This window comes from Meriones unguiculatus, chromosome 2 (genome assembly GCF_030254825.1).
Source record: "Meriones unguiculatus strain TT.TT164.6M chromosome 2, Bangor_MerUng_6.1, whole genome shotgun sequence".
Lineage (NCBI taxonomy): Eukaryota > Metazoa > Chordata > Mammalia > Rodentia > Muridae > Meriones > Meriones unguiculatus.
Genome location: NC_083350.1, coordinates 84,860,901 through 84,877,396, shown reverse-complemented (window position 1 = coordinate 84,877,396; position 16,496 = coordinate 84,860,901). Strand labels below are relative to the sequence as shown.

The following is a 16,496-nucleotide window of genomic DNA, read 5'->3' as shown; positions in this document are numbered from 1 at the left end:
ATTTGTATAGAAAGAAACAGACTCCAAATGTAAGATTTCCAAGGAGAAAAGTGGCGAGAAGGAAGTGCTGTGGCCCGCACAGTGAGGGGGAGCACTCTCGGAGGACTCTTTCCTTTGAGTCTCAGATCAAGAGAAGAGGGAGAAAATGATGGAGCGGGAAGCTTGTCTCTCACTGCTGTATGTTTGATCCAGCTATCTCTTAATTTTCAGCTATATCCAGAGTAAGTTGATACTTCTTTTCAATAGATCAGGAAAATGGAGACTGGTTAATTATCCAAGGCCATGCAGCCGAGCACACTGGTGAATGTTTAAAAGCACAGTGCTTGAGTTAATGAGACGTAAGCTGAAGTTCTGATTTCCTTATTACTTTTGTCACTTTGGACATGTTTCTTCCCCTGTAAAGTAAGAATTACAATACCCATGTCATAATTTTACAAAGATCAAATGAAATACTATTTACAGTGGATCGTTATGCTTCCTCATATGAACATCATTGTCAGAAGATAGCTGCGCTAGGTACTGTAGTAAAAACTCAGAAGCAACCAGAGGTAGGGAATTAAAAGTAAATTGTCTAGTCATACATTGTTCTAGTATACAGCAGTTAAAATGGAAGACCAAAATCTACATATGTCTACACGGATGAATCTCAAAAAACAGTATGCAAATGATGTCATTTACTTAACGTCTTCTTAGGTTCAGGGGCTCTGATAGGAGTATAAAAATATGAAACATAAAGCATAAAAGGGACTTATTGGCATTAAGGCAGTGGTCACTTCCAGGAAAGTAGAAAAGGGAAAGGGGACATAGACCACGTGGTGGTTCACATGTGCGCATGTGTCACTAATAGGTATGCTCGGAAAAGTATACTGTGACCTCCCCAGACGTGTTGTGTGCTGGCTAGTTTTATGTCAACTTGATACAAGTCACAGTCACTTCAGAGAGGGAAAGGGAACTCAGTTAAAAAATTATCCTCCTAGCTTGGACAAGTTTGTGAGGCAGATGGTTAATGTAGAAGAACCTAGCCCACCGTGAGTGGTGCTTCCTCGAGGGCGCCAGCCTTGGGAGCTGCAAAATACCAGGTTGAGCCAACTATGGAGAGCAAGCCTTACGTAAGCAGAACCCTTCCAAGACTTCTACATCAGGCCTCTAGGTTCCTTCCTTAAGTGTCTTCTTTGAATTCCCTTCATGAAGAACTGTTACCTAGAAAAATAAGATGAAAAAAAATCTTTCCCAAGTTGCTTTTGTTCATGCTGTTTATCACATAAGGAGAACCTCTAAGACAGGTTCTGAACCGAGCTTACAGTACCGGGCGTGGGTTCTGTGTGCAGGAGTGGACTTGATCAAACCCAGCTGTAGAGCTGAAGCTGCTTACCTCAACCAGTCATGCCGTGATTGCACAGGTAGACAGTTCTTGCTTGGCACTTGGTTTGTGGTTCATAGGTGTCACCACTGGATAAAACAATGTATGCCCTCCACCTCTGCCCACAGCAGCTTGCACGGTACCTTCCAGGACTGTGAGCGTTATCTAGCAAGGAGTTAGTTTCCAACTGGGTTCTAGCTTGATTTCTCTCTAGCTTGCAACCAACGTATGAGGAACCCTCAGCAATAGGGTCTCTTTTCCCTCTATCTCCATCTCTTATGGAGGTATGTAACAACTAGGACTGAGTATTTTGGTTTTTAACTCACTACCTTCAGGAGCAGCTTATCTTGCTGTAGTCTATCTTTTGTATTTTTCATTTACATTACAAGATGGTTGATTTCTTTCTGTACTGCTTTTTTGTAATCCTTCATTTGGGTTAATCCTTCCTGTGTTCCCCTTGCTTCTCCAGTCCCACAACACCTGCTTAAACTTTCTACTGCTCCAATTTTCTCCCTTTTAACTTTATTTTTATCAATAATTTACTACTCTTCATCCCTTAAAGTACCCCTTTCCCAAGGTTCCTGGTTTCCACAGGTACTCAGCTCATAAAACAAACAAAACTAGAGCTATCATCTGATATGAGAAGGAGCATGCTGTGTCTGTCCTGGGCCTGGGTTACCTCATTCAGCACAAGTTTTTGCAGTTTCATCTATTTACCTACAAATTCCATAGTTTCATTTTTATCTGAGACTAAATCGAACTCTTGTGTGCGTGAAGCACATTTTCATGCTGCTCATTACCCTGCCTGTACTCCCTTCCTGTTGAGGCTAGAACAGCAGTGCATGTGGATGGACTGGTAGCTGTGTCGTGTAATAGACTGTCCTTTAGGGGTTGCCCAAATATGGTACAACTGGGTCATGTGGTAGCTTTATTTCTATTTTTTTTAAGATACCTCTAGACTCATTTCTAAAGTGGTTGTACCAGTTTACACTGCATGCCAGCATTTTTATTCTTCTTCTCCCAACCCTTGGTTTTTTGAATCAGAGTTTCTCTGTGTAGCCCAGGCTGGCCTGGAATTCATTAGACCAGGCTAGCCTTGAATTCAGAGATCCATTTGTCTCTGCCTCCCAAGTGCTAGAATTAAAGGCATGTGCCACTGCACATAGCTCATATGTGTTCTTTATGAAAAGAGAAATGAAAAATTTCTATGTGGTTTTATTTTTTTAAAAAATTACAAAAATTTAAAGATGGTGCTGCTACTGCAACTTTGCCACTATCAATAATCAGGTGAAAGCACAAGTCAAACCCCAGCCTGTCTGTGTAGAAGCAGCTCTATTAAAGTCTTTATTTTGGATAGACCCATCTGCAGGTGCTAAGGATGGCAGAGAGGAGGCTGAGCATTCAGGCCATCCTGTGTGGGCCCTGCCTAGGTCCATCCATCCCATGTGGGCTCTGTCTAGGTCCATCCTGGATTCTGTACTTCTTGCATTTCCTTTTACTTGCATGTGTAGTTAGGGATCTTGGGAGAACCTGAAGGTGTTACTGATGTACTGCGTCTCTGTGTTGTTCCTTTTCAGAACTGTGCCCTCACTAACTGGTGAATGATGTATGTGTGTATGGGTGGGCAAAATGTTCTCTTTTATTTAATGAGTTAAGCTAGGGTGAGTCCTGAGGATTTAAGAAGCCCAATGTCATGTTCTTGGTGACTATATATATGTTAATACTAAAGGTAATGTGTTGTTTAGAGAAGCCAGCTGCTAACAAAAGGATCCCCAAAATTCAGTGGTTTTATCAGAGTGAAAATTATGCATTTATTTTTTCATTAACATAAAAAACGAGGTGTTTACATACGTTAAAAAAAGTGTGGTCTTTCTGGCTTAGAGTGGGGTAGAATCCTGACTACACGGATGTTTAGGAGTGCCATACGACTTCCCGGGTCACCCTGGAGTGCCATCCGCCGGGAGGGGGGAAGGGAGCATGTGTGTTGCCACCTCACCTGCGGAGCCCTTTCTGATAGCTGCATCTTTTCGAGGAGAGGCCTGGACATCCGGCAGGCCACTGAGATGTCCACAGAAGTGGCTCCCCCTGCCCCTGGTGATGGTTCCACTTCATAGTGCATTTATTCTTACCGTTTGAAAAATTAACGTAAAGCTTTGAATCTTCTCATAAATTGAAGCTTAAAAATGGTATGTCACACAGTGAACTATTTGCCTCTTGTGACTGCCCCCCCTCTTTCCCAGGTCCCATTGCATAACTCCAGTTATTACTATGTTCTGTATCTTAGAGACATTTTTTTTTAACCAAATGGACAACAGGTGCTCTCTTTCCTTGATTCCCTGTGACATAGCCAGGGCCTGGGGTGAGATACACAGCATCCTTTGCACTTTCCTTCCGTGGGATGAGATGATTATTTACATTTGTATTGTTTAGGGTCAGTGACAAGATGGTGAGCCACTTCTCGAGTTTCTAACCCTGCTTGGACAGCTGTAATCTACTCACAGGGAGAGGGAAGTACAGGTAGTAGAGTTTTTGAGTTAAGTTCAACTCCTGTCTTCATACACTGAGTGGCTCAGTACACAGAGAAAGTGAACAATGCTTTTACAGTTCAAAGTCAGTTTTCAGAAAACTGTATGAGGATTAGGCATGCTAAGTTTATGGTGTACTTAAATTGTATAAGTAAATAATTAAAATTAAGGGAATGGAAAACATTAGGATTCACTCCTTGGCTACATTTCTGTGTGATTTTTCGTAAAGCAGAGAGTACATTTTTGTGGTAATTAATTCTTTTGAATAATTAAATGGCTCTCATTTTGTCAAACCCCTATGTCTGGAGTATTAATGGCTGTGTTTCTAGTTTATTACCCAGGCTTAAATGACAAGGTAATAGAATATAACATACTTCCTTTCTAATATTAAATTTGTATTAACAAAACTAAATGTCACCTTGACTCTCTAGAACTACTTCTAATGGATGTTACAGGAGGCTCTATTAATTTTCTGTGATTCCCCACACTCCATGCCAACACCACTTCCACTGGGCTCACTCAGCCCAGTGGTGTCAATATTCTCATACACTGAAATGGGAGCGTGTGGGGTGCATGCCTGAGAGCTGTGACCGATCGCTGCTGACCGCACACCTGTGTCCTCTGTTTGAAGGTGAATGCAAAGTGGGGTGATTGCTGCCTAGACACAAGTGAACCTAGGGGGCTGTAGCTCTCTCTAGTGTCTGTCTGGGTTAGCCAGCCCCTCTGGCCTGCACAGGGCCAGGAACATGGGGCCCTCTTTGTTAATCAGGCTCAGTGCCCTTGTGTGATACAGACCAAATGTGATGACCCAGCATAGATGGCAGCATTCTCCAAAGCAGAAAAGAAAGAAGAAAGGAAAAGTAGCAAAATATTTTTCTGCTTCGTGGCCTTTTTGATTTATCTTTCTCCATCTTTGTTGATAGGTCAACTCCACCCACAAAATAAGGCAGTTCAAGCCAAATTAGAGTATATAAATGCAGCTCTTGGGTAGGTTTACCAGTCCCAAAGAACAGGGGTTCTGGAAAGTCACCATGCAGAGGGAGACAGAAAAGCTGGGGAAGGAAAGAGAACGAGAGAGAGAGAGGAGGAGAGGAAAGGGAGGGAAGGGAGGGAAGTAAAATGTTTGGATTATAATGAAGAGCCTGTGGGAGAGGGGAGCCCACCCCTGAGCTGGAAACTTCAGGGTAGAGGGCGGGGTATGCAAGCCACTCCCTGTAACAGGTAGGAACTGAGGGGGTGCTGGGAGAAACAGGGGTGGAGGGCCAGGTCCCTTTTGGTTAAAAAAGGCACCTCAGCCATTTGTTCCGGGCCTGAATCAAATCCTAGCATTTATGCTTTTTATTGATGGGGATTTTCAGGCTGTTTATCCTCAAAGTTCTAGAGGTGAACTTCCTGGTTTATGACTTTCATAACAAGAACTTCTCTGTGTGAGGTAAGTACTGGTTTATTGTAACAACTCCCACTATTTATTCAAACTTCTGCTTCTTTCCATCCTCTGCCTGCTCAGCTTCAGTCCTTCGCTGTTGCCTTGGTTTCTGAAGCAGCTTTCAAACCGATCCTCAGTCACTGTTTAGACCACCAGGCTTGCTTCCCGTTTCCTGTCACAGCTGCTGTGTGGCCTGCCTTGCTTTTAGGCCATAGTGCTGCTCTGGCCATATTTGCTACCTTCCCAAGTGGTTTCCCCTAAGTCCTCTGTAGTCCTTCATCTAGAGCAGTGCTGGTCCCAGGAAATTCTCCATGACCCCTGAAAAAACAATTGTCATAATTCTGTTTCTTTTCTAAAACAGACTCCTAACACTGCATGAACCTCCGTGTGTACTGTTGTACCTGGATCATTACATATTCTTAATTCATTTTATCATAGCCTTGTTAATTCTAAAAAAGGTTTTATTTTACTTTGCATATTAACGTTTTGCCCGTGTGTGTGTGTGTGTGTGTGTGTGTGTGTGTGTGTGTGTAAAACAGTATACCATATGAGTGGTTGGTGTCCTCAAAGAGAACATCAGACCACCTTCAACTGAAGTTATGCATGGTTGTAAGCCATGAGGGTACTGGAAATCAAAAACAGGTTTTCTGAAGAGAAACACATGCTCTTAACTACTGAGCTTTTTTTTTCCCTGTCCCCAAGAGGGCTATTTAAATACTTGTCTTAACCATATCGCATGACCAGTATATTAATATCTAAATTCAATTTTCTGATTTTGATCATCCAGCCCTAAAGCAACCTTTCTCATGAAAAACAGGCAATAACAACAAAAATAACCTCCAGCATGAGTTAGTGTTCCCCCTTTGTTTTCCTCATGTACTCTCATGTTTAAATTGTAGGGATATCTTCACAAGACACAGTTGGTAGGTTCCAGGTCCATCAGTAGTCCTGGCTCTGTACATTCAACTAGCATTATCAACAAGCTCATCTCCAAGTGTGAAGGAGTTCACTGACACAAATAAATAGTTCTTTGGCCCTTGGTTGGTAATGAGGACTCTAGCGATTGTTTTCTGGCATCTGGAATGAAATGATTCAGGCACCTTCTTTTTCTTGGTTTAGGTAGTATAAGACAAGTGGGGCAATAATGTGGGGCATCTTGGGATAATATCTCTTGTAGTTGGTTTCATTTGTCAACCTGATATAATCTGTAACCACCCTGGAACAGGCAATTTCAGTGAGGCATGGTCTAGGTTAGGTTGGCCTGTGGCCGTGTCTGTGAGGCATTGTCTAGGTTAGTGGGAAGAGCTGGCCACTGTGGGTGGCACCATTCCCGAGGTTTGGGTTCTGAATGTTACAAGATTGGAGAAGGAGCATTGGGCAGATGCACGCATACCCTTATTCTCCCTCAGCTCTTGACTGTGGATGTGACTAGCTACTTCAAGCTCCTCCCCCCTCAACTCCCCCACACTGCTGGACTGCCACCTGGAATTCTCTGCCAAGCAAAACTTTTCCCCTTTATTGCTTTTGTCAGGGTATGTTATCATAATGATGGCAAAGAAAACTAATTTATTTTATTTTATCATTATCATTATCTGCATGAAAGTGCTGCTTTCTGTTGTTTATCACAGTTACCCAACCTCTCTCATTGGTTGAACTAACATAATGATTACCATGGTTCTCATATTGCTTTAATACCATTTCTTGAAAAATCTTTTAACTATACTTCAATTAAAAAACACCCTCCAAATTATGTGAATTGTTTTTTTTTTTAAACTTTGAAGTCATTCTTTGTCATTGGCATTTTAATCTACATACAGAAGATAAAAAATGGAATTATTGCTACCTACTGTTGACAGATTTGTGCTGAGCAATATTGAACACCCTTTTGCTGTCTCCCTGTCCGCATAGGCTTCTGTAATCAACAGTTACATATTTCCTCAGTGCAACTCCTCCCTGTCTCAGCACTGTGCTCCAAAGCCCGGCCAGCTGCTATCCTTGGTGCTGATATTCCAGGTCTGGCTTTTCCTGTTCACTTACTTTACAGGAAATGTCCATTTTTGTAGGTATTTCCTAAGGTCTGTCTATAATTATTTCCAAATTTTCTTTTTGGATATAGTTTCTCTCCTCTACCTTCTACCCCTATCTCCACTCCCCACCCTGTTTGGTTTTTCAAGACAGTGTTTCTCTGTGTGGGCCTGGCTGTCCTACACTCAACTCTTTAGACCAGGCTGGCCTCGGAGATCCACCTGCCTCCTGAGGGCTGGGATTAAAGGCGTGTGCAGTATGCCTGACCCAATTAGTATTTAATGACTGATTATTGTGTTGTAGCCACTGCCCTAAGTAGTTAGCTTATATTAGAGAATTCTTGTAATAACACTAAAAGTGAGAGCCCATTGCTGTTCACATTTTATACCTGGGGAAACCAGGATGAGACTAAATGAGAATTGGCAGAACCTGGAAAAGACTGAAGTCACTTTCCTCTGACCTCAGATTCTTGTGGTCTGGGCTGGAACAAGCTGGGTTCACACTAAAATGATTTCACAGTGTGCATCATGCTCTGGCAATTCTCTTAAGGAATTTATGGTCTTAATTTTTTCTGATAGAATTCATAAAATTGGCTTAGGTTTTTACTCAGGTTATTTGCCATTATCTTTTTTGTTTTATAGAATACCATTACACATTTTTTAAAAAGATTTATTTATTTATTTATGTATACAGTATTCTTCCTACATGTATGTCTACATGCCAGAAGAGAGCACCAGATCTCATTATAGATGATTGTGAGCCACCATGTGGTTGCTGGGAATTGAATGCAATACTTCTGGAAGAGCAGCCAGTGCTCTTAATCTCTGAACCATCTCCCCAGCCCCGCTATTATCTTTTATATTAAAAAAAAAAAACCTTTTATTTCAAGATAGCAGCTATCTGAGTGGGTTGTCTTATACATTCACAGATGGCATTTTTTTAAATCTGTCCTCAAACCATCTGTAGCATCAACCTCATCTAATCCAACTGGTGTCATCTTTCATTTTTGCAGGGAGGGATGAGTTATTGAAGTAAAACTTCATATTTCTGTAGCATTTTGGGTAAATGTTAGAGTAAAACCGTGATTTATTTTATTACAACAGCCCTATGCAAAACAGCTTTAAATTTTTTTTCCAGCTCAGTTTGATTTATTTTGTCTGTAGCCTTGGGACTCAAGTAGGATTGAGATGACTGTTTATGAGCCTCTTGTCACGTCCTGTGACCCAGAAGTTGTGGGGTCAGTGGCGTGGCACTGCCGCATGGAAGGCGTGATTTTACAGGGTAGAGGGGGCAGTGAGAGTAACAACCCTCCGAGAAGTGTGAACTACAACCCCCAGGCAGGATTCTCAGGCCAGGTGTGTGGGGGAGCAGTGTAGACCAACCTGTTTACCTAGTGGTATTGTCAGATTTATTTTATTTTATTAATATGGGTGTCTTGCTTTCATGTACGTGTGTGCATCTCATGTGTGCCTGGTGCTTGCAAAGATCAAAGGAAGACATCAGATGCCCTGCGACTGTATGGGCCCCAGAGGTCCTGGTGCCCACAGATAAGCATTAGGGCTATTAGGAACGTTAAACATGCAGGGTTGTCTCTTCAGAGGAAGAGATGTATAACCTGTTTTCTGACCAGAAAGCTATGAACGAAGGTGGTTAATAGCCTACATGACTTTTGGTTTTTCATTCTTATCTCTTTGTGGGGTTTGCTTTCCTATCTGACAACAGCAGAGAGCCCCTCAGAGATAGGAACATGTATTCTGTTTATTTGCCTCATGAGCTGTGCTCCATCACACTTAGCTGGTGACTTTCCTTGTATGGTTCCTGTGCATTGAAGCAAATGGTAGTAGGAGGTAGGGAAGAATGGGATGAAAGCATCTTCCTTGAACTCTTAGTGACTGTGGCTTAGTGTAGACTTTAAAGTGGACAGGGTCTATACTCTGAATCCCTAACATCTGCTCATTGCTGTTATTCTGTTCTCATAGGGACATAAATGCCCGACTTGATGCAGTATCTGATGTTCTCCATTCGGAATCCAGTGTGTTTGATCAGATAGAAAACCGTCTGCGTAAGTTACCTGACATCGAAAGAGGACTATGTAGCATTTATCACAAGAAAGTAAGTGGTAAAAATCAAGCCTCCTGAAACTCACAGTGTTCCTTAATGTAAGAATGCTAAGTCCTGAGGGAAAATCGTGTAGGGTTCTCACTAGTGCTTTTAAGTAGCATGAGAAATCAGCTGTAGCCTCAGGCATTTTAATTGTACAAATTAAGTTGTTTGCATTCCAGTATTTGTATTTATAAAAAGTTTTCTCACTTCTTGAAATGGCAGCAACATATCCTTCTATGAAAATGCATGATGCTGTTATATCTTCCAAGTGCAGACCAATGTCAGAATGAGAAACTCGCTTTGATCTGCAACTTTGAAAAGGAAAAGCCTTAATTTTCTGTAATTTTAATCTTTGATCTAAATAGAGGGAAAAATCTTTTTCCATCTTCTTACCCTGAGATGATAGATATTCTTGATGCTAAGGTGTGTTCTGTGGATGTAGCAGAAGGATGTTTTTGAATCCTTTCTGTATTGGAGGCCTTTCTGTTTTTGAGTCCTTTCTGTTAGTTTGTATCTTTTTATTGGGAGAATTGAGACTGTTCATGTTGAGAGTTGTCAGTGAGCAATGTTTGTTGACTCCTTTTACTTTGTTGTGGTGCTGTGTCATCAACATTTTTGATTTGATGGTTTTATGTTATTCATTCCCTGTGTTTTCTTGGATGTGGTTAGTCTCATCAGTTGAAATTTTCCTTCTTATGCCTTCTGTAGGGCTGAATTTGTAGATAGATACTGCTTAAATCTGCTTTTACAATGTAATGTTTTTTTTCTCCATCTATTATGATTCAACGTTTTGCTGAGTATAGCAGCCTAAGCTGGAATCTCTGATATCATTTTAGGGTTTTCAGAACATCTACGCAAGCCCTTTGGCTTTAGAGTCTCCATTGAGAAGTCAGCTGTTATTCTAATACACCAGCTTTTATTTGTTATTTGGTCTTTTTTCCATGGACTTTTAAATATTCTTTCTTTGTTCTGTATGTTTAGTGTTTTGATTATTATATGCCAAGAAAATTTTACTTTCTGTGCCAGTCTATTAGGTGTTCCATGTGCTTCTTGTGCCTTTAGGCACTTCCTCTTTCAGATCAGAAAAATTTTCTTCTCTGATTTTGTTGAAAATATTTTTTGTGTTTTGAGCTGTAGTAGGGTTGCTCTAGGCAAGAGATTGTCCTGGCTGTGTTTTCATTCTTTCATCTACACATCTAGGATGTGGAATGTTCATGATGATTGTAATTCTAGTTGATATCGGGTTCAGAGAAGCTCCTTGGCTTCTGTTGCCCTCTCTGATTCTTAGGAGAGTGTGTTAGCTGTGGATTGCTTGTAAGGAATGCTTTTGAGAGCCTGTTTGGTGTGGGCACTATGATCTAGGTATTGGGAACTGACACTTAAGAATGAAGATGCGGTAGAAGGGGCCACTTGTGGTGTCCAGCAGAAGGAGGCAAGATGGTTGTGCCACCAGGAACTGCTCAGTTCCCTGGGAATGGGGGCAGAGAGGAAGGAGAGACCATATCAGGTACTCTGCTGTGGTGCTGTGAGATGGAGAAGATGGAGAGAGAAGATCTGAAGCTCACCTACCTGTTCCCCTGGTGTGCTTGGCTCCTACAGGGAATGCCTGCAGGAGTTTGCTGTTGAGGAAGGCTATAGGAGAAGGTCCGTGTGATCCCCTGGTGGTGGGATTCTCTGAAGGTAGGCTTCAGCATGTGGTCTACCACAAGGCTGGGATGAGAGTAAAGGACGGGATATGGAGAAGGGGGAAGGGTGAAGATCTGAAGCTGGCCTACCTGCTTCCCTCTTAGTGTGACAGGAATGGTTGGAGTGGCTGGAGGCTTCTCAGGGAATGCTGAGAGAGTTGGAGGCACAGATAAAGGGATGGAGTGGTGATAAAGGGCTGTGGGAGGAGATCTGAATGCCCTGCTGGAGATGAGGGCGGAAGAAAGACTATTTTAATTGTATTCACCGATTATATATGTATGTATGTATGTATGCATGCGTTTACACCGATCAAGTCCCATAGGTGCTGTTCATCTACTCTGGAACATGTGGCAATCCCCTAGAGCATGGTTGATCTTATCAAGGTTCATACCCTGAAAGAAAAGGATCCTCCTCCTCTCCCTCCCCCAGCAGCTACAGTAGCTCCTCAGCTAGGGGTGGGACTTCCTGCCTGTTTCCCCTCTCTTTGCTGGGATTTTTGTCTGGCTTGAGTGTCCTCAGGTCTTACACCATGAGTGTTAGGTAGGAATTGATCAAGGCAATGTGGAAAAAGAGAGAATAAGCAGTCCTCCTATGGGAACAGATTATCTCTTTAAGTACAATGTGGGGTGAAGTGACAGTCTCTCAAGGGAACAGGGGCTGTGCATGTGCTTATGTAGTAGGCTGTCTGGGGCTTTATGGACAAAGGGAATTCTTGAGGTGTAAATTTCCATCTATAGGTCTGTCCTCTTGCAATCTCAAAGTTGTAGTTACCAGCAGAGGTTGGTGTGATCTTATCAGGAGGATGGACGTTCCTCTTGGGTGGTGGTGAGTATTTCTTAGTTTATGAGACCACACCGTCCTATGGGCCCCCTTGTTGGGGACTTTCCTGTTCCCAGAGGTCCATAGGTACTATCAGCCTTGCTTAGTTTAGGGGCTACATCATTTCCTTCCTCTTTATCCCTAGCTTCCTGGATGCTGGCAGCCTGCAGATGTCAGTAGTGAGTCAACATCTTTATGTAGAGTCGCTTAGCTCACCTTAGGCCTTTGGGTCATTAGCCCTTGAATGAGTTCATCTGTACAGTTGCCCTGTTAAATCTAGAAAATGTTGTTTCAGTGTAGCCATCTGCTACTTCTGGCCCTTACAGTCCCTCTGCTTCCTGTTCTGCGATGATCCTGAGCCTTGGGAGGAGGGGATGTGATTTCACTTTCTTACTGCTAGGAAATTATACATAACGTGCTGCGTAGTCATGGTCCAATTGCATAATGTTGTATAATACAGTGCTGTTGAAAGACTGTATCTTAGGGTTTCTGTTGCTGTGAAGACACCATGACCACAGCAAATCTCATAAGGAAAGCATTTAATTGGTTAGTCAGTAGTCATCACGGCAGGACTGTGGCGGCAGGCAGAGGTAGGTAGTTGAGAATCTTACATCTGGATTGGCAGGCAGCAGGAAGAGAAAGTGTGCCACTGGGCCTGGCTTGAGCTTCTGAACCCCCCAGGTCCATCCCCATGACAAACCTACTCCAACAAGGCCACACCTCCTAATAGTGCCATTTCCTGTGAACCTGTGCAGGTCATCTACATTCAAACTACCACAGAGGACTGATAACTGACTAGCATATGGCAGAATTTGTGCTTAAATCCAGCCTCCTTGACTATGTTTTATTTGCTATGTCTTTTGGATGTTACCATGTTTAACGTGTTTTTCTCAACAGCCATTGCAATTTTTTTTTTCCTGGTTTACTCTTCACAATTAAACTTTATTTATACTTTCCTTTTTAGCCAAATGGAAAGTTATTACATACTTAATTTATAGTAGGACAGTTTTTATATGCCCAAATTTTAGTGTGGCCAATTTTCATTTTTAATACTTTCCTTTCTTGGGAAATTTTACCAGAATGATAAGTACTGCCTTTGAGGATATTTGTGGTACCTAAGAGGACTTACATAATTGTTTCTTGTGCTTCATTTAAATTAGAAACAAAACATAAGCCAGATTTGGCAATGCCAATCCTGAGGAAGAAGGTATGTGAGTTGATTATGCTCAATAGAGTCAATTGTAGATGGTATGCTGTGTTGTCGCTTTGCTGGCAGTAATAGAAGCCATGTTGATATTGGAAAATTCTGTGCTTGGCTCTTTGATACTGCAGAGAGGTACAAAACCATGTGTTACTTTGTGTCCTTGGCCACATGCCTGGCAGTCAACCGTGTCACTCTTCAGCAGTCGCTGATCTCCAGGTACCTTGCCTTCGCAATTTGAAAGCATTCACTGACAGATATCAGGGATTTTCTTTTTTCTTTTTCTCTCCAGAGAAAATGAGGATAGTAGATTTTGTTTGAGGTCAAAGTGTCTGTGACATGGAGGTGGCAACATCTTCCCAAGCTGTGCTGACTTGGGCCGCCTCACTGCCTATCTTTAAATTTCACTTTGAGGTTTGCCGTTCCTAAGGCTATGCATCTCCTACAGTTTCCAAACTCTAGCAGTTCCATTTGCGGCCATTTGAAGGATCAGTGTTCAGGGTAAGGATGCTTTCTAATTAGGAATTACTGATTGTGTTTTTGCAAGAGCTTGTGACTCACTTGCTGAGTTCCTAGGTGTACTGCTTTAGTGTCTCACTGGAGTGTGGGTCGAGAGTGGCCTCAGAAGTGGAGAACACAAAGAAACTATAAAGTCTGAATGCTTTAGACCACATTTTTCTTAGCTGCTCTTGATCGCACAATCAGTGCATGCCATTTATTAGTTTCGTTTTGTTTTTGTTTGTTTTGGGTTTTTCAAGACAGGGTTCCTCTGCGCAGCCTTGGCTGCCCTGGGCTGGTTTTGTTGGCCAGTCTGGCCTCAGACTCACAGAGGTGAGACTGCTGAGACTAAAGGTGTGTCCCACCACATTTGGCTGTTTTTGTTTTTTAAACAGTCGTTGCTCAGGTTTTGTTCATGGCCACTTTAGTTTAGATTTTTAATTCTTGATGCGTTATTTCAAGCTTCTGCTGTTTGAACCAATGATGGAGTGACATCCTGCCTACAGGTCTTGCCAGTTCTTTGGAGCTCAAAAACGGAAGCGGGCAGGCAGCCTAGGTCCTGTGGCTACAGAATGTTCGTGGAGGTGCTTTCATGGTGATAATAATGGAAGATTCCAGGTGGGCTTAATGTGGGAAGAATAAATAAGTATTTCTTTTTATATTAAAACTTCACATTCAAATTTGAGAAAATTGGGTCACAGGAACCCATATTAGATATGGTAATACATTTAAGTATAAGGGTGTTCCAGCAACTTGAGGAAGGGAGTTTGCGTAGCATTGCATGTGAATGGTTTCTGGCCAGGCTGCACTGCTCAAGCTACATGCTTCCTTGGGCCTTGGGCGCTGACCCTTCCAGTACAGAGTCCTGTGGGGACTAATTGCCCCAGCCAAAATACACATTTTTTTATTAGCCTTTTTTTCTTAATTCATTTCTTCTTGTACCCCTATGCTTCCAAGGTGTAACTTGGAATTCTTAACTTGGTTGTTTTCTGTTTGGTTATTAAGTTGGTCTTCCTGGCCCGTACTTCTCTTTCTGCAAAGTAGACTGATAATGACTGTGGCAAGTACTTCACAATGACCTGTGCCACACCTCAGGAGAAAGAAAATAAAAATTTCTTTCCTATTCAGTTCAACCAGCCAGGCACAGTGGTGCATGCCTGTAATCCCGGCACTTTAGGAGGCAGAGGCAGGTGGATCTCTGTGAGTTTGAGGCCAGTCTGGAGTATAAATCGAGTTTGTGACAGCCAAAGCTACACAGAGAAACCCTGTCTTGGGGAAAAAAAGGAAGGAAGGAAGGAAGGAGAAAAGGAAGGAAGGAAGGAAGGAAGGAAGGAAGGAAGGAAACTTATTAATAGCTTTGAGGACATAACCGTTTGCTCTTCAAAAAGGTTATGCTTCTACAGATAGGAAAGTGTCTGCTTTACATGTTGAGTGTCATGGCTATTAACAAGGAAATCTTTGACATTTGAACAAATAACAAATACTGCCTTGCAGGTTTACTTTGTTTTATTGTTATCAAACTTCTGTGTATATGTGTTTGTTGTGGGGTCAAAACTATTAGGCTTGCCCAAAGATGGAATTGCTTAGGACACCAGGATGGATGACCTGTGTGGGACCCACCCCTTTGGGGAAAAAGGGAACTGGATATTCTGAACTTCTCAGAGGCCTGCTGCCCACTTACTCAAGCAGAGCAGCTTGACAGCAGCCTCCTGCCATCCCACATCCAGAGCCTCCCTACCCTTGTAAATTACTTACTCCTGTAGTCCCTTCTGCCTGCAAGAGATCCATTTTCCATACACTCTCCTGCCCAACTAAAACCATTCCGTAAAATCCAAACTCCACTTTTTGGCGGAGCATCTCTCCAATCTCCTGGAGTGACACGTCCCATAGGCTAGTTGAACAGGGTCCACGTGAAAGAGGGAGTGGAAATTGGGGGACAGAGATGTGAAGAATGAAGGCAATACAGATTCCTGATCAAGTCTCAGTTTACTGAACGTGCAAACAACACTTATAAAGCAAAGGGCACAAGCAAATTTTTTTCACAGTAGCAACACATCTGTGCCACCTGGCAAAGCAACCAAGAATTCACTCAAGGTCACACAAAGTCTGCTGTCTGGTTCCCAAGGTAGCAGGGAGCTTGCAATCTACTCCTCAGGCTCAGAGCACCCCGCCTGCAGAGACCGCCAAGGAAAGTCTCTGAGAAATGGAACTATGGATAAGACCTGCATCTGCCAAGGCCAGGAGGCAGAATTCCAATTACCAGACTCCTTCAGTTCCCCCTTCTTTGTTTTATGGAAAGCCTGTCTTAGGTTGGTGAAATGTGCATTTTTTACTTACCCGTCATCAAGGTCTTGGATGCAATTTTCACGAGCCTCTGTCTTAGGTTGGAAAAAACACAATTTCATGCTTACTCATCATTGACTTACCTCCATATCAAATGGGGTTGTTAGATATCTTTAATTTAAATTCATGCAACTGCACTTGCATGTGTTGAAGTTGTTGAAGAAGGAACTGTAACACACAAGGAAGGCAGGCACAGGCCAACAAACCCATATCCACCCTGCCCGCAAGTGTCAGTCCCCACTTAAGCACAGAGTCAAAGGATGGAAAGTGCCTCCTGAGGCTAGTAGATATATCCCAGGCTGTATTGGCCAATTCCAATCTAGGTTCCTTGGCAGATTCTATGTTATGGATCTTATTTTTCATCATTAGTATGTCCAACGAGAAGTTTTTGCTAGACCAAATACCAGCAAGGTGATTCTGAACCTGAGTCCAATTAAATTCTGTTTCATCATACCAAGAATAAGAAACCCTAACAGGAATCATAACAAAAGCAGATTTCCATACATAGGT

At 42.4% G+C, this 16,496-nt stretch overlaps 1 protein-coding gene across 5 annotated transcripts in view; it reads left to right on the top strand.

Moving 5' to 3' along the window:
* Positions 1–16,496, top strand: part of Msh3 (mutS homolog 3) — a 148,770-nt gene that overhangs the window by 66,014 nt on the left and 66,260 nt on the right. For all 5 annotated transcript variants that reach the window (XM_060377772.1, XM_060377771.1, XM_060377775.1 and 2 more), the window contains one exon: positions 9,316–9,448. In XM_060377772.1, coding sequence (XP_060233755.1) covers positions 9,316–9,448 — 133 coding nt within the window. The remainder of the gene's footprint in view (positions 1–9,315; positions 9,449–16,496) is intronic.